The sequence below is a fragment of the Hyperolius riggenbachi genome, chromosome 5 (genome assembly GCF_040937935.1).
Source record: "Hyperolius riggenbachi isolate aHypRig1 chromosome 5, aHypRig1.pri, whole genome shotgun sequence".
NCBI classification, from domain to species: domain Eukaryota; kingdom Metazoa; phylum Chordata; class Amphibia; order Anura; family Hyperoliidae; genus Hyperolius; species Hyperolius riggenbachi.
In genome coordinates, this window is record NC_090650.1 from 15915373 (window position 1) to 15936053 (window position 20681).

At 49.0% G+C, this 20681-nt stretch overlaps 1 protein-coding gene across 1 annotated transcript in view; it reads left to right on the plus strand.

Moving 5' to 3' along the window:
* Positions 1 to 19858, plus strand: part of GARS1 (glycyl-tRNA synthetase 1) — an 81922-nt gene extending 62064 nt beyond the window's left edge. Inside the window, exons 12-17 of the mRNA XM_068235118.1 lie at positions 289 to 429; positions 1463 to 1548; positions 5156 to 5265; positions 8323 to 8416; positions 15305 to 15495; positions 19587 to 19858. Coding sequence (XP_068091219.1) covers positions 289 to 429; positions 1463 to 1548; positions 5156 to 5265; positions 8323 to 8416; positions 15305 to 15495; positions 19587 to 19712 — 748 coding nt within the window. The 3' untranslated portion in view covers positions 19713 to 19858. The remainder of the gene's footprint in view (positions 1 to 288; positions 430 to 1462; positions 1549 to 5155; positions 5266 to 8322; positions 8417 to 15304; positions 15496 to 19586) is intronic.
* Positions 19859 to 20681: the final 823 nt, after the last annotated feature.

The window sequence follows — 20681 nt, forward strand, 5'->3', positions numbered from 1 at the left end:
TCCTGAAGCTGCAGGCAGCAGAGGACGGCGACGTGGGAGCAATCGGAGCGGATGGTGCTGGAGGAAGCCGCAGGTGTGTATAAAACATTTTCTTTTAATCGGCTCTGATGCACTTTTAATCTCTAGCATACTCGCATACATTGAGGTTAGTTGTGTAGAGAGATGATCACTCATAGCTGCCCTGCTGAGATAAAGGCTGATGATTGGGTTCGGCTCTCTCATCTGCCTCTGTATATCACGTTTACTTTGAATCGTGTATTAGCTGCCTTAACTATCGATGCACAAAACCGTGAATGTCATCCAGTTTGATGCCAATAAGGGAGCCGTCGGCAAGGCGTACAAGAAGGATGCCAAGCTGGTGATGGAATATCTCGCTATCTGTGATGAGTGCTATATCTCCGAGATGGAGAAACTTCTACAGGAAAAAGGGTGAGTCTGTGTACCCGGAGATCATGTTCTTGCGGACCACCTACAGGCTGTCACATTATGGCCCCTCCCCTGCGCACTGCCTCCCGCCCGACACGGGGCCCCTCCCCTGCGCACTGCCTCCCGCCGTACCCAGGACTCCTCCCCTGCGCCATGCCTCCTGCGTACACGGGGCCTCTCCCCTGTGCACCGCCTTATATGGGGCTCCTCCCCTGCACCACACACACACACTCCTTGTGCGCTGCCTTCCTCCCCACACAGGCCCCCTCCCCTGCGCACTGCCTCCCTCCCACATGGGGCCCCGCCCCAGCACACTGGCCTGCACACCCTCTCACTGATGAAAATACCCATCCACCTTTCATCGCTCAAGTATCGGGACAGCTGAAAGGAAAATGGGTGTAAATTTCTTAATGTGGGCAAGGTTAAACTCTGGGCAAGAGGGAGAGTACAGGCACCCCCACGGGGTCATATTCACTGCATTACTTTTGTCACTTCATGTGCACTTCACACTTTACTCTTTATATTGATGGTAATAAAATGCTGTATAAATATAATAGATTATCCGCATGCCTAAATAAGTCAAAAGGAAATAAGATGGTGTACATTACAAGTTTTGTCTGGAGATAATAAAATGTGAAAATATGCTTCTAATTAGTTTTACGCCCAATTGGGCCTTAAACCAAGCTAGTTTCCAAGGGCAGTTGGGATGAGCGAGTATAATACGTCTATAGAAGACGTAGGCTGAATGCCTGTTTCCAAGGACAAATGCGGTTAGCAAACTGCAGACCAGCTTTCTCTGTAAACCACAGCTGGTGTCAGGTGTGAGTCTGACACTCAAAGTAGGAAAAATAGATGCCAGACTACATTTCCCAGAATCCCAGCACAAATGTGTCTACATGAGGAGGCGGGATTTCCCAGAGCCCCAGCAGAATGTCTACATGAGGAGGCGGGGTTTGTGATTTACAGGAAGTAGGTGGTAATTTTAAGACCCTCCCCTGCGGGAGATTCTCAATGTGCTCTGTTCTGTCTCTTTCAGGGAATTCACTATAGAAACAGAAGGGAAGACTTTCCAGCTGACTAAGGACATGGTCAGTGTGAAGAGGTTTCAGAAAACGATACATGGTAACTATTCACTTCTTGCCCAGTATGTTTTGGGCAGGATACCCATGGCATATAAGCTCCGCCTACAGGGGGTTGGACATCGGGGTAAAATTGCTCCTTGTAGGCAGATGTGGTCTTGATGAAGATTGTAGAGTGAACTTGGGTCGTTGGCAACTAGAGAGAGAGGCTTTACTTGTGCTTCACTGTCCGATAACCGCAACACCATAAGATCATTTACATTAGAGTAGAGTGGCACAGAACACCGAACATGCAGATTAGCAAAATGGGCAATGCCATCTTGTGGCCATTTAGCATGCACTCAGTCCAAGTATGAAAATGTTGCATTTCTGCATTTTTAACACCCCTCACATGTCTATTATGCCAGCTCAGAGGCCAGTAGTAACTTTTTCCAGATTTAAAACTGAAATCTGTACAAAGCGCCTGTAGTCTTCATTAGCTAGACCTCTTTTCCATCCATTTACAATACGAAGTTCCCCAGAGTCGCTGAATACTTATGAAAGGACAACTGAAGGGAAATGGAGGCTAACCTATTTCATTTTAAACAATACCAGTTGCCTGGCTGTCCTGCCTATCCTCTAACTCTCTAATACATTTAGCCACAGCCCCTCAACGAGCATGCAGGTCAGGTGCTCTGACTAAAGTCTGGATTATCCACATGCTTGGTTTTTGTTTATTTAAAAAAAAAAAAAAAAACGGCCTCCATATGCCTTTCACTTCAGGTGTCCTTTAAAAGACAACTGAAGTGAGAATACCAGTTGCCTGGTTGCTTTTATATTTGGCTGCAGTAGTGTCTGAATCGCATCAGAAACAAGCATGCAGCTAATCCTGTCAGATCTGACAATGTCAGAAACACCTGATCTGCTGCATGCTTGTTCAGGGGCTGTGGCTAATAGTATGAGAGGCAGAGGATTAGCAGGACTGCCAGGCAACTGGTATTGCTTAATAGGAAATAAATATGGCAGCTTCCATACTGTCCTTTAAGCAGTAAAGTCTGGTCTCCGGCTGATTCACATCTGAAAAGTTAGTAGAGTGTCAGCTTCTCGGTTACTTACAAAGAGGCGTGTTTAGGACGCACTTTCGGTGGAGTTTTTAGAGGTATAAAACTGCCCCTGCTGAACCTGTGCGCAGAATATCGCTCTATCGCATGTAATGGCGTTTATGGAAATGCGCTGAGCGGGTTCTTCTCTCCGGAGATCCGCTGGCTTCCTGTCCGGTGTTCTGTGGCTCCAGACGGTCCTCCTGTTATCCCTCCGCTCTGCTCGTTCCATCAGCTGCTCGTCGAGAGGCTTCTTTTGTGGCTCTTCCATTGAGCAGCGATAAAAGCGGCGGCCGCAGAGCTGCTCTGACCCTCGTCACCCTCGCTCACCGAGGCCGCACTGCGCTTCATAAACACGGAACCTTGGCTGCCATAGTAACGTTACAATACGGCTTTAAGCAGTCGCCGTGGCAACTGGGGATCAGTCCAAGGTCTGTTGCTAACGCACAATGCTCGCTATTGTTAATGAACGAACATTCAAGCATACCTGAATGTTTGTCACAGTAGAAGCAGATCTGGGTATTACAGTCCCCCATTTCTGTATTCCGAGGAAGGGAGGGGGGGGGGGGGTGGCGGGCGAGATATGACAGGCTACCCCACTGCTGACCCTGAGCATTCATTAAAAATGAAATTGTGACTTACCTGGAACTTCCTCCAGCCTACCGTAGGCCGCAAGGTCCCCCAGCATTCTGGCTCCTCTTCCGGCTGGTGTCTGTTACGCCTGCAGTCGTCAGGCCTGCTTCCCGCTTTCCCAATCTGCGTCGTCATACCGGCTGGCGTGAAAGTCTTGCGCATGCGCGGTTCAATAGTAAAGAAATGCTCATGCTGGACGGCGTGGTTTCGCGAATTGAGGAAGCTGAAAGCAGGCCTGATGACTTCAGGCAGAAGTCATCCCATAACAGAGCCGCCAGCCGGGAGAGAAGCCAGGAGGATGCCGGGGAACCTTGTGGCCGAGGGTGGGCATGTATATTTCTGATGCTGAAACATAAAATGTTATAATAATAATTTAATAATAATTTAATAATTTACTGCATTCTCCTATGTCACTTCAGAGGCCTCTTTACTGCATTCTGCTATATGTCACTACAGGGCCTCTTTACTGCATTCTGCTATATGTCACTACAGGGCCTCTTTACTGCATTCTGCTATATGTCACTACAGCGCCTCTTTACTGCATTCTGCTATATGTCACTACAGCGCCTCTTTACTGCATTCTGCTATATGTCACTACAGGGCCTCATTACTGCATTCTGCTATATGTCACTACAGGGCCTCTTTACTGCATTCTGTTATATGTCACTACAGGGCCTCTTTACTGCATTCTACTATATGTCACTACAGGGCCTCTTTACTGCATTCTGCTATATGTCACTACAGGGCCTCCATACTGCATTCTGCTATATGTCACTACAGGGCCTCTTTACTGCATTCTGCTATATGTCACTACAGGGCCTCTTTACTGCATTCTTCTATGTCACTACAGGGCCTCTTTACTGCATTCTTCTATGTCACTACAGGGTCTCTTTACTGCATTCTACTATATGTCACTACAGGGCCTCTTTACTGCATTCTGCTATATGTCACTACAGGGCCTCTTTACTGCATTCTGCTATATGTCACTATATGTCACTACAGGGCCTCTATACTGCATTCTGCTATATGTCACTACAGGACCTCTTTACTGCATCCTGCTATATGTCACTACATGGTCTCTTTACTGCATTCTGCTATGTCACTACAGGGCCTCTTTACTGCATTCTTCTATGTCACTACAGGGTCTCTTTACTGCATTCTACTATATGTCACTACAGGGCCTCTTTACTGCATTCTGTTATATGTCACTACAGAGCCTCTTTACTGCATTCTGCTATATGTCACTACTGAGCCTCTTTACTGCATTCTACTATATGTCACTACAGGTCCTCTTTACTACATTCTGCTAAATGTCACTACAGGGCCTCTTTACTGCATTCCGCTATATGTCACTACAGGGCCTCTTTACTGCATTCTACTGTATGTCACTTCAGAGGCCTCTTTACTGCATTCTTCTATGTCACTACAGGGTCTCTTTACTGCATTCTGCTATATGTCACTACAGGGCCTCTTTACTGCATTCTGTTATGTTACTACTGAGCCTCTTTAATGCATTCTGCTATATGTCACTACAGGGCCTCTTTACTGCATTCTGTTGTATGTTACTACTGAGCCTCTTTACTGCATTCTACTATATGTCACTACAGGGCCTCTTTACTACATTCTGCTATATGTCACTACAGGGCCTCTTTACTGCATTCTGCTATATGTCACTACAGGGCCTCTTTACTGCATTCTACTGTATGTCACCACAGGGCCTCTTTACTGCATCCTGCTATATGTCACGACAGGGTCTCTTTACTGCATCCTGCTATGTCACTACAGGGCCTCTTTACTGCATTCTACTGTATGTCACCACAGGGTCTCTTTACTGCATTCTACTGTATGTCACCACAGGGCCTCTTTACTGCATTCTGCTATATGTCACTACAGGGCCTCTTTATAACTTTTTTTTTTACTCAAATTTGTCTTTTCCAGTGGAGGAAATCGTGCCAAATGTGATTGAGCCGTCATTTGGCCTTGGCAGAATCATGTACACAGTTTTCGAGCACACATTCCAGATCCGACAAGGGGATGAGCAGAGGACGGTAAGGATGACTTCACTCTTGCCCTATTTAAAGAGAAACTTTAACCCAGGATAGAACTTCATCCCAATCAGTAGCTGAGACCCCCTTTCCCATGAGAAATCTTTTCCTTTTCTCGAATAGATCATTAGGGGGTCTCTCTATGGCTGATATTGTGGTGAAACCCCTCCCACAGTGTGATGTCATGACCTCGGTCCTTACAGTTTGCTGTCTGTGACTGTGAACCTCATTGCTTTGTGGGAAATGACGCCTTTTTCCAACTGCCAAGCAAGCAGCATCTCCCTCTGTGCATAGAACTCTCAGTAACGAACATTCCGTACAGGTCACCTGGCAGGACTAAAGATGTCCCCACTAGTGATACATTTCAGAAAGTAAATCCGAGAGGGAGAGGAAATATTATATAATGGGAAACACTGACTTACAGTAATAATCTATAAATTAATATTGTAAACCATGAGCCGTTTTTAATTTATTTCACTGCAGTTGCTCTTTAAGTGTAACTCCAGTCATAATTTTAGTCCAGACCTCTGGATTCCATAGCTGCTATTGTCCCTGTTGGTCCTATTCCAGAGAACTGTGATGGGAGGAGCTATCGGGTGACTTGAGGTGTTCAGTCACACCTGAAGCGAGAAGGATATGGAGGCTGCCATAATAATTTCCTTTTAAACAATGCTCATTGCCTGGCTGCCCTGCTGATCCTCTGCCTTTAATACCCTGAACAAGCATGCAGATCAAATGTTTGTTTTATGGGTGAGCTGCATGCCTGTTTCAGGTGTGTGATTCAGCCATTACTGCAGCCTAATAGATCAGCAGCACTGCCAGGCAACTGGTATTCTATAAAAGGAAATAAATATGGCAGCCTCCATAACTCTCTCACTTCAGGTATTCTTTCAGGTTCTGCTGAAGGAACAAATACAGCCCAGAGTGTAACTGAAGCAAAGTAAGACCCGTCTGAGGAGTGATGTCACCTGGGTAGGCTGGAATGTGAGCTGTGCGGCATGTGACCCCCTAGTGGCCGGGGAACAGGCAGCAGGGAGGCGGCTAAATGTGGCGGTGGACAGGAGAGGCAGTATGCTCGTAGTATAGGCTGGCAGGTTAAAGTGAACTCGAGGTGAGAGTTATATAAAGGCTGCCATAGTTATTTCCTGTTAAACAATACCAGTTGCCTGGCAGCCCTGCTGATCTATTTGGCTGCAGTAGTGTCTGAATCACGCACCTGAAACCAGCATGCAGCTAATCTTGTCAGATCTGAAAATAATGTCAAACACCTGATCTGCTGCATGCTTGTTCAGGGGCTATGGCTAGATGTATTAAAGAGAAACTCCAACCAAGAATTTAACTTTATCCCAATCGGTAGCTGATACCCCCTTTTACATGAGAAATCTATTGCTTTTCACAAACAGACCATCAGGGGGCGCTGTATGACTGATATTGTGGTGAAACTTCTCCCACAAGAAGCTCTGAGGACCGCGGTACTTTTGACAGTTTGCCACAATGTAACAATGTTCACAGACAGGAAATGGCTGTTTACAGCTGTCTCCAACGGCCAAAACAGCTAACAGCAGCTACATAACCTGCCCACAGTAAAAATGTCACCAGGTAATAAATGTCAGAATGTAAATCGGGGAGAGGAAAGATTTTACAATGAGCAAAAACGGACTAAATCATTAATGCATAATTATTGTAAAAATGAAGCACTTTTTTTTATTACACTATTTTCACTGGAGTTCCTCTTTAAGGTTCATGCACACCTACCAACTATCTGCCAAACTTGTCTTTTATGCAGAACAATTGTCAAACTGCTTTTGTTGTTAAACAAGTTGAAACAACTAAAAAAAAGTATTTGGCTATTGTTCAAACAGCTGATAAGACTGATAAGAAGTCAATCCAATTGTTGGACTTACTACAATGTCTGAACAATAGCAAAATACTTTTTTTTTTTTTTAATTTATTTATTTTTTTGTTTCAACTTGTTTCACATCAGAGGTTGTATGGGGCTTAACAGACAAGTTTGGCAGATAGTTGGACAGATAGTTGGTAGGTGTGTGTGAACCTTTAAGCCCCATCTACACGATTCAATTTTTTGTGCGATTCGATCTGATTAAATTCGATTGATCGATTAAATCAGACATGTCCGATGGGGATTTGATAGTGTGGTCAAAATAACATTGCAAAAAATGGCAAAACGATCACACTACCAATCGACTTGAATCCCGATTGGACATGTCGGATTTAATCGATCGAATCGCACAAAAAATTGTATCGTGTAGGTGGAGTTTTAGAGGCAGAGAATCGGCAGGACAGCCAGGCAATCTGTACTGTCCAAAGGAAATGCATATGGCAGCCTCCATATCCCTGTCGCCTCAGGTTGACTTTAAGGGCTCAGACGCACTATAAGTGCTTTTCGACCATTGGAGCTTTCTGAGATTTGATTTTACCGCAATTTTAATGTAAGTCGGTGGGGAGCGTATTTTATAAAAGCTCTCAGAAAGCTCTGATGGCCAAAAAACGCTCAGAAAAGCACTTAGTCTCTATCTGAGGCCTAAAGGTGGCCAGATCCTGTGGCAGGTGTACAGCTGTTTAGCCCTTTCCAATCTTCTGACTACTTATGACATTGGCGTTTTCCATTATAGGCCCAGTGATGGACATAGTCCGACTTAGGAAACATGGCTGCCATTAGGAGGGACTGTGGGGGATAAAATCCAGAACCGCATCAGCCTTTATTAAATCAGTGTCAGACTACCGTATTTTTCGCCTTATAAGACTCACCAAAAAGTGCTCCTCTTCTATGCATTTTTGTGTTGCGATCGCGTGAACGCGAAAATGCGTACAAAATTTTTCCGCAATCGATCCAAAAATCGCAGGGACTATCTATGTAACCTCATTCACACCTATCACAAATCCTGCACTTTTATTTTACTTTAAACACTCTCCTCACTGCAGTGTATTGTGTAGAGTTCTGTTCTTAAATTAGCCAAAAAATACGATCATCCATTATTTTGTGCATGAATCCGTGTGTACGCACTCCTGTACTAATCTGTGGTATTCTCCTATTTGCAGTACTTTAGCTTTCCAGCCACTGTAGCTCCATACAAGTGTTCAGTGCTTCCACTGAGCCAGAATCAGGAATTCATGCCCTTCGTAAAGGAATTATGTAAGTTCCCTGTATGTATATCTGTATGAGTGCAGCTAGGGTACGTACTTATACTGGGGGTCTCAATACGGCACCCTGACACTCGGGTCACACTACAATGACCCGCTGTCATGGGGGGGTCACAGGACAATGACACACTGACACTTAGTGGCCACAGGACAATGACACGCCGACACTTGGTGGCCACAGAACAATGACACGCTGACACTGGGGGGACACAGGACAATGACACGCTGACACTGGGGGAGTCACAGGACAATGACACGCTGACACTGGGGGGCCACAGAACAATGACACACTGACACTTAGTGGCCACAGAACAATGACACGCTGACACTGGGGGGACACAGGACAATGACACGCTGACACTGGGGGAGTCACAGGACAATGACACGCTGACACTGGGGGAGTCACAGGACAATGACACGCTGACACTGGGGGAGTCACAGGATAATGACACGCTGACACTGGGGGAGTCACAGGACAATGACACGCTGACACTGGGGGGACACAGGACAATGACACGCTGACACTGGGGGGTCACAGGACAATGACACGCTGACACTGGGGGTCACAGGACAATGACACGCTGACACTTGGTGACCACAGGACAATGACACGCCGACACTTGGTGGCCACAGAACAATGACACGCCGACACTTGGTGGCCACAGGACAATGACACGCTGACACTGGGGGAGTCACAGAACAATGACACACTGACACTTAGTGGCCACAGAACAATGACACGCTGACACTGGGGGGACACAGGACAATGACACGCTGACACTGGGGGAGTCGCAGGACAATGACACGCTGACACTGGGGGAGTCGCAGGACAATGACACGCTGACACTTGGTGGCCACAGGACAATGACACGCTGACACTGGGGGGACACAGGACAATGACACGCTGACACTGGGGGGACACAGGACAATGACACGCTGACACTGGGGGGACACAGGACAATGACACGCGGACACTGGGGGAGTCACAGGACAATGACACGCTGACACTGGGGGGACACAGGACAATGACACGCCGACACTGGGGGGTCACAGGACAATGACACGCTGACACTGGGGGGACACAGGACAATGACACGCTGACACTGGGGGAGTCACAGGACAATGACACGCTGACACTGGGGGGGACACAGGACAATGACACGCTGACACTGGGGGGACACAGGACAATGACACGCTGACACTGGGGGGACACAGGACAATGACACGCTGACACTGGGGGGACACAGGACAATGACACGCTGACACTGGGGGAGTCACAGGACAATGACACACTGACACTGGGGGGACACAGAACAATGACACGCTGACACTGGGGGGACACAGGACAATGACACGCTGACACTGGGGGGACACAGGACAATGACACGCTGACACTGGGGGGAGTCACAGGACAATGACACGCTGACACTGGGGGAGTCACAGGACAATGACACGCTGACACTTGGTGGCTACAGGACAATGACACGCTGACACTGGGGGGGACACAGGACAATGACACGCTGACACTGGGGGGGACACAGGACAATGACACACTGGGGGGGACACAGGACAATGACGCACTGGGGGGGACACAGGACAATGACACGCCGACACTGGGGGGGACACAGGACAATGACACGCTGACACTGGGGGGACACAGGACAATGACACACTGGGGGGGACACAGGACAATGACACGCTGACACTTGGTGGCTACAGGACAATGACACGCAGACACTGGGGGGTCACAGGACAATGACACGCTGACACTGGGGGAGTCACAGGACAATGACACGCTGACACTGGGGGGACACAGGACAATGACACGCCGACACTGGGGGGGACACAGGACAATGACACGCTGACACTGGGGGGGACACAGGACAATGACACGCTGACACTGGGGGGACACAGGACAATGACACACTGGGGGGGACACAGGACAATGACACACTGGGGGGGACACAGGACAATGACACGCCGACACTGGGGGGGACACAGGACAATGACACGCTGACACTGGGGGGACACAGGACAATGACACACTGGGGGGGACACAGGACAATGACACGCTGACACTTGGTGGCTACAGGACAATGACACGCCGACACTGGGGGGGTCACAGGACAATGACACGCTGACACTGGGGGGACACAGGACAATGACACGCTGACACTTGGTGGCTACAGGACAATGACACGCCGACACTGGGGGGTCACAGGACAATGACACGCTGACACTGGGGGAGTCACAGGACAATGACACGCTGACACTGGGGGGACACAGGACAATGACACGCTGACACTGGGGGGACACAGGACAATGACACGCTGACACTGGGTGGCCACAGGACAATGACACGCCGACACTGGGGGGTCACAGGACAATGACACGCTGACACTGGGGGAGTCACAGGACAATGACACGCTGACACTGGGGGGACACAGGACAATGACACGCTGACACTGGGGGGACACAGGACAATGACACGCTGACACTGGGTGGCCACAGGACAATGACACGCCGACACTTGGTGGCCACAGAACAATGACACGCCGACACTTGGTGACCACAGAACAATGACACGCTGACACTTGGTGGCTACAGGACAATGACACGCCGACACTGGGGGAGTCACAGGACAATGACACGCTGACACTGGGGGAGTCACAGAACAATGACACGCCGACACTTGGTGGCCACAGGACAATGACACGCCGACACTGGGGGAGTCACAGGACAATGACACGCTGACACTTGGTGGCCACAGGACAATGACACGCCGACACTGGGGGAGTCACAGGACAATGACACGCTGACACTGGGGGAGTCACAGGACAATGACACGCTGACACTGGGGGAGTCACAGAACAATGACACACTGACACTTGGTGGCCACAGGACAATGACACGCTGACACTTGGTGGCCACAGGACAATGACACGCTGACACTGGGGGGACACAGAACAATGACACACTGACACTTGGTGGCCACAGGACAATGACACGCTGACACTGGGGGAGTCGCAGGACAATGACACACTGACACTGGGGGGACACAGAACAATGACACGCTGACACTGGGGGAGTCGCAGGACAATGACACGCTGACACTGGGGGGACACAGGACAATGACACGCCGACACTGGGGGGACACAGGACAATGACACGCTGACACTGGGGGGACACAGAACAATGACACGCCGACACTGGGGGGACACAGGACAATGACACACTGACACTGGGGGGACACAGAACAATGACACGCCGACACTGGGGGGTCACAGGACAATGAAACGCTGACACTGGGGGGTCACAGAACAATGACACGCTGACACTGGGGGTGACACAGGACAATGACACACTGACACTGGGGGGGCCACAGGACAATGACACGCTGACACTTGGTGGCCACAGGACAATGACACGCTGACACTGGGGGGACACAGGACAATGACACGCTGACACTGGGGGAGTCACAGGACAATGACACGCTGACACTTGGTGGCCACAGGACAATGACACGCTGACACTGGGGGAGTCACAGGACAATGACACGCTGACACTGGGGGGACACAGGACAATGACACGCTGACACTGGGGGGACACAGGACAATGACACGCTGACACTGGGGGAGTCACAGGACAATGACACGCTGACACTGGGGGGTCACAGAACAATGACACGCTGACACTGGGGGGTCACAGAACAATGACACGCTGACACTGGGGGGACACAGGACAATGACACGCTGACACTGGGGGAGTCACAGGACAATGACACGCTGACACTGGGGGAGTCACAGGACAATGACACGCTGACACTGGGGGGACACAGAACAATGACACGCTGACACTGGGGGAGTCACAGGACAATGACACGCTGACACTGGGGGGACACAGAACAATGACACGCTGACACTGGGGGGACACAGAACAATGACACACTGACACTGGGGGGACACAGAACAATGACACGCTGACACTGGGGGAGTCACAGGACAATGACACGCTGACACTGGGGGAGTCACAGGACAATGACACGCTGACACTTGGTGGCTACAGGACAATGACACGCTGACACTGGGGGGTCACAGGACAATGACACGCTGACACTGGGGGAGTCACAGAACAATGACACGCTGACACTGGGGGAGTCACAGAACAATGACACGCTGACACTGGGGGGTCACAGGACAATGACACACTGACACTGGGGGGAGTCACAGGACAATGACACGCTGACACTGGGGGAGTCACAGGACAATGACACACTGGGGGGGACACAGGACAATGACACACTGGGGGGGACACAGGACAATGACACGCTGACACTTGGTGGCTACAGGACAATGACACGCCGACACTGGGGGGTCACAGGACAATGACACGCTGACACTGGGGGGACACAGGACAATGACACACTGGGGGGGACACAGGACAATGACACGCTGACACTTGGTGGCTACAGGACAATGACACGCCGACACTGGGGGGTCACAGGACAATGACACGCTGACACTGGGGGGACACAGGACAATGACACGCTGACACTGGGGGGACACAGGACAATGACACACTGGGGGGGACACAGGACAATGACACGCTGACACTTGGTGGCTACAGGACAATGACACGCCGACACTTGGTGGCTACAGGACAATGACACGCTGACACTGGGGGGACACAGGACTATGACACGCTGACACTGGGGAGTCGCAGGACAATGACACGCTGACACTGGGGGAGTCGCAGGACAATGACACGCTGACACTGGGGGAGTCACAGAACAATGACACGCTGACACTGGGGGGTCACAGGACAATGACACACTGACACTGGGGGGAGTCACAGGACAATGACACGCTGACACTGGGGGAGTCACAGGACAATGACACACTGGGGGGGACACAGGACAATGACACACTGGGGGGGACACAGGACAATGACACGCTGACACTTGGTGGCTACAGGACAATGACACGCCGACACTGGGGGGTCACAGGACAATGACACGCTGACACTGGGGGGACACAGGACAATGACACGCTGACACTGGGGGGACACAGGACAATGACACACTGGGGGGGACACAGGACAATGACACGCTGACACTTGGTGGCTACAGGACAATGACACGCCGACACTTGGTGGCTACAGGACAATGACACGCTGACACTGGGGGGACACAGGACTATGACACGCTGACACTGGGGAGTCGCAGGACAATGACACGCTGACACTGGGGGAGTCGCAGGACAATGACACGCTGACACTGGGGGAGTCACAGAACAATGACACGCTGACACTGGGGGGTCACAGGACAATGACACACTGACACTGGGGGGAGTCACAGGACAATGACACACTGGGGGAGTCACAGGACAATGACACACTGGGGGGGACACAGGACAATGACACACTGGGGGGGACACAGGACAATGACACGCTGACACTTGGTGGCTACAGGACAATGACACGCCGACACTGGGGGGTCACAGGACAATGACACGCCGACACTGGGGGGACACAGGACAATGACACGCGGACACTGGGGGGACACAGGACAATGACACGCTGACACTGGGGGGACACAGGACAATGACACACTGGGGGGGACACAGGACAATGACACGCTGACACTTGGTGGCTACAGGACAATGACACGCCGACACTGGGGGGACACAGGACAATGACACACTGGGGGGGACACAGGACAATGACACGCTGACACTCGGGGGTCACAGGACAGTGACACGCTGACACTTGGTGGCCACAGGACAATGACACGCTGACACTTGGTGGCCACAGGACAATGACACGCTGACACTTGGTGGCCACAGGACAATGACACGCTGACCCTGGGGGGCCACAGGACAATGACACGCTGACCCTGGGGGGCCACAGGACAATGACACGCTGACCCTTGGTGGCCACAGGACAATGACACGCTGACCCTGGGGGGCCACAGGACAATGACACGCTGACCCTGGGGGGCCACAGGACAATGACACGCTGACCCTGGGGGGCCACAGGACAATGACACGCTGACCCTGGGGGGCCACAGGACAATGACACGCTGACACTTGGTGGCCACAGGACAATGACACGCTGACACTTGGTGGCCACAGGACAATGACACGCTGACACTTGGTGGCCACAGGACAATGACACGCTGACACTGGGGGGCCACAGGACAATGACACGCTGACACTTGGTGGCCACAGGACAATGACATGCTGACACTGGGGGGGGCACAGGACAATGACACGCTGACACTGGGGGGGGGGGGCACAGGACAATGACACGCTGACACTGGGGGGGGGGGGGCACAGGACAATGACACGCTGACACTTGGTGGCCACAGGACAAGGACACGCCGACCCTGGGGGGCCACAGGACAATGACACGCCGACCCTGGGGGGCCACAGGACAATGACACGCTGACACTGGGGGGCCACAGAACAATGACACACTGACACTTAGTGGCCACAGGACAATGACACGCCGACACTTGGGGGCCACAGGACAATGACACGCTGACCCTGGGGGGCCACAGGACAATGACACGCCGACCCTGGGGGGCCACAGGACAATGACACGCTGACACTGGGGGGCCACAGAACAATGACACACTGACACTTAGTGGCCACAGGACAATGACACGCCGACACTTGGGGGCCACAGGACAATGACACGCTGACCCTGGGGGGCCACAGGACAATGACACGCTGACGCTGGGGGGGTCACAGTACGACACGCTGACATGTAGGGGTCCCGGAATCATTGCTCCTGATTGAGCCCAGCTATGTGTTCTGTATTAGGAATAGTCCTGCAGGTTGTTTTTCTATAAGGACTTCTCTGTTGTCTTCTTGTACAGCTGAGGCTTTAACCAAGCACAGCGTATCCCACAAGGTGGACGATTCCTCCGGATCCATCGGGAGGCGCTACGCACGGACAGACGAGATCGGTGTAGCTTTTGGTATTACAATAGACTTTGATACAGTGAATCGCACTCCGCACACGGCGACCCTCAGAGACCGCGACTCCATGCGGCAGATCAGAGCTGAGGTATGTCTTACGCCTTTACAGTGGGGATGGCCGTTACCTTTATCACTAGTGCTATCATTACAGTTAATTTCTCAAACATGAGTATGTTTATGCTTTAGTTTGGCATCGGATGGTGCTGCTAGCGGAAAAATACTGGTAATATAAATGACCAATGTTTTGCTTTGTACTGCCCGACACTTGAACCGGTTAGAAATATTGCAGCATTCTACTTTATTTTTGATTTTTGCTTAATGATTTTCAAGGTGTCATGATAACATTGGTGAAATACTGTAGAATTGATTTATCGGTGTGAAAATAGCCTGTGAAGAAATGTTCTGCTTTTCCCTGGCAGTGAGGGGATCATGGCTTTCAGTGGTGAGCTCTGGATCAACTTCGGATGAAATCAGAGTAAGTTTCATTCAGATTTCATCCTCTAGTGCAGCTGAGCGGGTGTGTGCGGGGGTTAAACTTACCCAGCAGCCGTCTTCTTTAACCCATCCCACGCTGCGTTCCAAGCCGTGTCACATGATTACTACGCTTCCTCCTTCAACCTGGAAGTCACGGGACCCAGCTTGGAACGCAGCGTGGGATGGGCTAAAGAAGACGGCTGCTGGGTAAGTTTAACTCCCGTACACAGCGGCTCAGCTGCACTAATTAGAGGATGAAATACGAATGAAACTTACTCTGATTTCATCCGGAGGTCCTCCCTAATGGCTTTATCTGGTGAATTACTGTACAGCTCATATTTAGAGACTCTGTACTGTAAAAAAAAAAAAAAAATCCCCTGGTGGGTACTCACCTCGGGAGGGGGAAGCCTCAGGATCCTAATGAGGCTTCCCTCTCCCCTGTAGCTGCAGGCAGTCCAGCGCTGGCTCCCCTGAAGCGTCCCACAATCCGGGCTCGACAAGGCTTGATATATTTACCTTCCCGGCTCCAGCGCAGGCGCAGTATCGGCTCTCCGCTCGGAGATGGGCAGAAAAAGCCGCTCTCTGTCTGGTCCGCTCTGCGACGCAGGTGCAGGAGACTTGCACCTGCAGGAGACTTGCACCTGCAGGAGAGCGGCCCGACAGCGATCGGCTATTTCTGCCTATCTCCGAGCGGAGAGCCAATACTGCGCCTGCGCTGGAGCCGGGAAGGTAAATATTTACATACCCGCTGTTCGGAGGGGCACAGCGAGACCGTCGTGGGACACAGGGGGACGGGGGAAGCTGCCATAGGATCCAGAGACTCCCCCACCCGAGGTGAGTACCCCCCAGGGGAACTTTTTTAGTTACAGGTTTTGTTAAAGACCAAAGTGTGGGAAAATAGAATGAAAGTAGCCAGTCTGTTCCTAGAAACTGAAAGTATTGTGATAAACAAGGCTAATCGCATATGTATGCAATAAAGGGGGGAACGAGTCTATTGCAGGGTGTAAACGTGGAAATTTAGATTCAGTGGGGGCTGCCTAATCTAGAAAATAGACGGAGAGAGGATCAAAGGGGCTGGTAATGTACTGATCTAATGCTAATGTCATTTTGACCACCAATACTTTCCCAATGTACCTCGATATTCTTATTTGCTGATTATAACCCTTTTTCTGTGTAATGTTTGCATTATCTATGTATGTAACTACAGGAATAGATTTGTACATAAAATGATTCTGGTCTAAGTGCTCTTATTATTTCAATGATGGGTACATGCTTACATATCTATAATGGGCATGATTTATAAAGCTTTTTCACCTTATCTGTTACATTTTTAAGCTCCCAAAGAGCAAAAATATAATATAATTGAGGTAAAAACAAGTAATATTGAAAGGAAAATAATGGGGAACAACTTTGATACAAATAGTCAACATATTTACAAGCAAAATAATCACTCAATTAGGTGATAAATAAGTCATGTATGAGTAGAGATGGCCCGAACCTCCGATTTTAGGTTCGAGAACCCACCGCGAAAGTTCGGTTCGCGCAAACTTTTGCGAACCGCAATAGACTTCAATGGAGAGGCGAACTTGGAATATTACAAAAAATTATGCTGGCCACAAAAGTGATGGAAAAGATGTTTCAAGGGGTCTAACACCTGGAAGGGGGGGTGGCGGAGTGGGATACATGCCAAAAGTCCCAGACTGTGCATGCAGTTGCTGCTGTTTGATTTTATGGGGATGTATGTGTGTCTTTTGGAGGGAGGAAGCAAGTCTGCTCTAAGAAGTTTCAGCATGTAGTGTTGGTGGTATAATGGTTAGGATAGCAGCCTACTAAGCGGTAGACCTGGGTTCAATTCCTGGCCAATGTAAGTTGGCTTTTGACATCCTACAAATCCCTAAGCAAGCTAATTTTTCTCTTGGATATATCATAATGGTACATGCTAGGCTGGCTTCAGCATGTAGTGTTGCTGGTGGTATAGTGGTGAGGAGAGCTGCCTACCGAGCACTAAACCTGGGTTCAATTCCCGGCCAAGGTATGCAAGCTGGCTCTCGAAATCCTACAATTCCCTGGAAGACAAGACCCTCCTCCGGAGAGGGAGGAGGGAGAGGGGGAGCTGTGGTGGGGTGCAATATAAGGAATAGCAATCAGCCAGGAGCAAGCTAACAAGCCTACAAGAGCCTAACTAAGCTTTCCCTAGCAGAGTCTGTCAGCAGCTGTTCCTTAGCGAATTACTGTAGGCAGACGAGTGAGTAAAACGGCCGGAGAACCTTGCCTTTTTTATAAGGGGGTTGGGGCTCCAGGAGGGAGTGTAGTCTGATTGGTGTTAATGTGCCTGCTGACTGTGATGTAGAGGGTCAAAGTTGACCCTAATGGAGCATTATGGGGCGAATCAAACTTCCGCAAAAGTTCGTCGGCGAACGGGAACCACCCAAAGTTCGCCTGGAATCGTTCGCGGGCGAACCGTTCGGGCCGTCTCTATGTATGAGAAGTTTTGAGAAAAGAGCCCAATGTTGTGGGTAATAGCGGACCCGTATAACTGGCTTTGGGAGAATTGAAGCTTTGAGTTTAACTCTCTAAAATAAGTTAACCACTTCACAGTCTAAGTCTCCATAGCAATGATGGTTGGCTTCAATGAGAAGCTGCGCGATAATTCTAAAAACAAATAAGTTTCCCATGTTCAGTACACTTCCTGTAAGCGTACATATTTCGCTTACAGGACGCATTAAAAAAGACTGAGACCATCTTGTGGCCAAATAGTAAAACTACATCTAAAAGCATTTTTTTTAATACAAAAATCTATTTTTACATTTTAAATTAACCCCTTACCTCCCGCACTCCCAAATAGTTACAACCTATTAATTTTTGTAAAAAAATACATAAATAGTTTTCTTAGAGACTGAACTTTTTTTTAATATGTATGTCAAGAGGGTATAACACTGGTACTTTATAAATGATGGGCTTGTTATTAGGGATGGATGCAAAACTGAAAAATGCACCTTTATTTCCCAAAAAATATTGGCCCCAGACATTGTGATAGGGATATCATTTAAACGGTGTAATAACCGGTACAAATGGGCAAATTGCGTGGATATTAATTATGGTAGCATGCATTATTTAAAAACGATAATGGCCGAAAACTGAAAAATAAGGAGTTTTTTTTTTCTTTTTCCATTAAAAACCTTTGGGATAAAAAATTTTTTGGCATAATGTGCCATCCAAAGAAAGCCTAATTGGTGACGAAAAAAACAAGATAGAGTTCATTTCATTGTGATAAGTAGAGATAAAGTTATTGGCAAACGAATGGAAGGAGAGCTAAAAGGTGAAAATTGCTCTGGTGCTCAAGGGGTAAAACCCCTCAGTGGTGAACTGGTTTAATTATCCTATATTGTATAGGAGCTATCAAACCGTTCCCTCCTAGTGCTGAAAAGGACCCACCTCCCAATACCTGAGATGAACCCCCCCCCATCCCCTTGAAGCGCCTTAAATGTATCCCCTACTAATCTGGTGGTCTTAGATGCTGGTTTGTGCATTGAGATGAATTGGACACCTCATGCTGGTGTGCTGCATCCTCTGGTGAGGTTGTAGCGGGCTCATTGGTGACCTCCTGAAGGGCCGAGGTACTGGTTGGTGACCTTATGTTGGTGAGCTGAGATGTTGACTTGTACCTTCTTTCCTCCGCAATAGCTTCTGCCTCTGTTATTTCAGATTACCGAACTACCTGGCGTCATCCGAGATTTAGCAAACGGTTGTCTGACGTGGGCGGACGTGGAGAGGACCTATCCAGTGTTCGAGGGTCAGGAGACCAGCAAGAAGGACACAACAGAAGAGTAGAAGCCATAGGACCGGGCCACTTTTTACTGCTAATGTTAATATTCATTGTTTTATCCATTGACAGTTAAGGGAAACAAGCATTGTACAGTGCTTACAGGGATACTCCTTAATTATTCCAGACTCTGCCATTAAACCGTTCATGATGAGACTGTGTGGTAGTCTCTCTGTATGCAGCCAGGTATCCGCACCACCTGACCTTCTCCAGATCATGTGACTTCCAGGAAATGGTCTGCAGCAGAATAGCAGGAAGTGACTTGGGGCTTAAAGCGCACTTGAACTGAGAACTTCCTTTCTGCTCTAAAACATAAGCAACAGCATAATATTTAGAGAAGACACATTTGTTACAGCTGACACAAATCCCGCAATAAATCTGAATCTGGAGATACCTGAGCTGTCACAGCTGGGAGATCAAATTACACTTGTGATTAGTCACAGATGAGGGGGAATTAGACAGGCTAAACTCTCTAAATACATACAGGGTGCATTTCTCGGTTTTCCTTCTGGCCTGTGGTTCAGGTCCACTTTAACGTACTAATACCTGTTAGGTAAATATGTGAAGTAAATTACCTCATGCAGTATTTTTTTTTTTGAGTATTCACTAATCTTTTCACACATGCGGTAATAGATTGGAAAATTATCAAACAACTTAATGTCAATTCAGAGATGTTTGCATCCTGTAATATTCCATTCGGAATGATGCAGTTTTAATTCTTTATTTGATGGGTTATTGAAGTGCTTGGAAAATGGAAGTCAGATTTGATACAAAAAACTCATTCTTTATTATACAGTACGGCCAAGTACTGTATGAGCAAGGCAAAGCTGCATTTGTATCAGCTCAAAACCATTAGCATTTTATACACCATTTTTAATTACTACACAGTAATATTCTTTGTGTTTTACAACATATACAAAAAGTTTTCATTATCTTTTGTTTTCCATTCTCTCTTCTTAACACTCTTCTGTAACTTC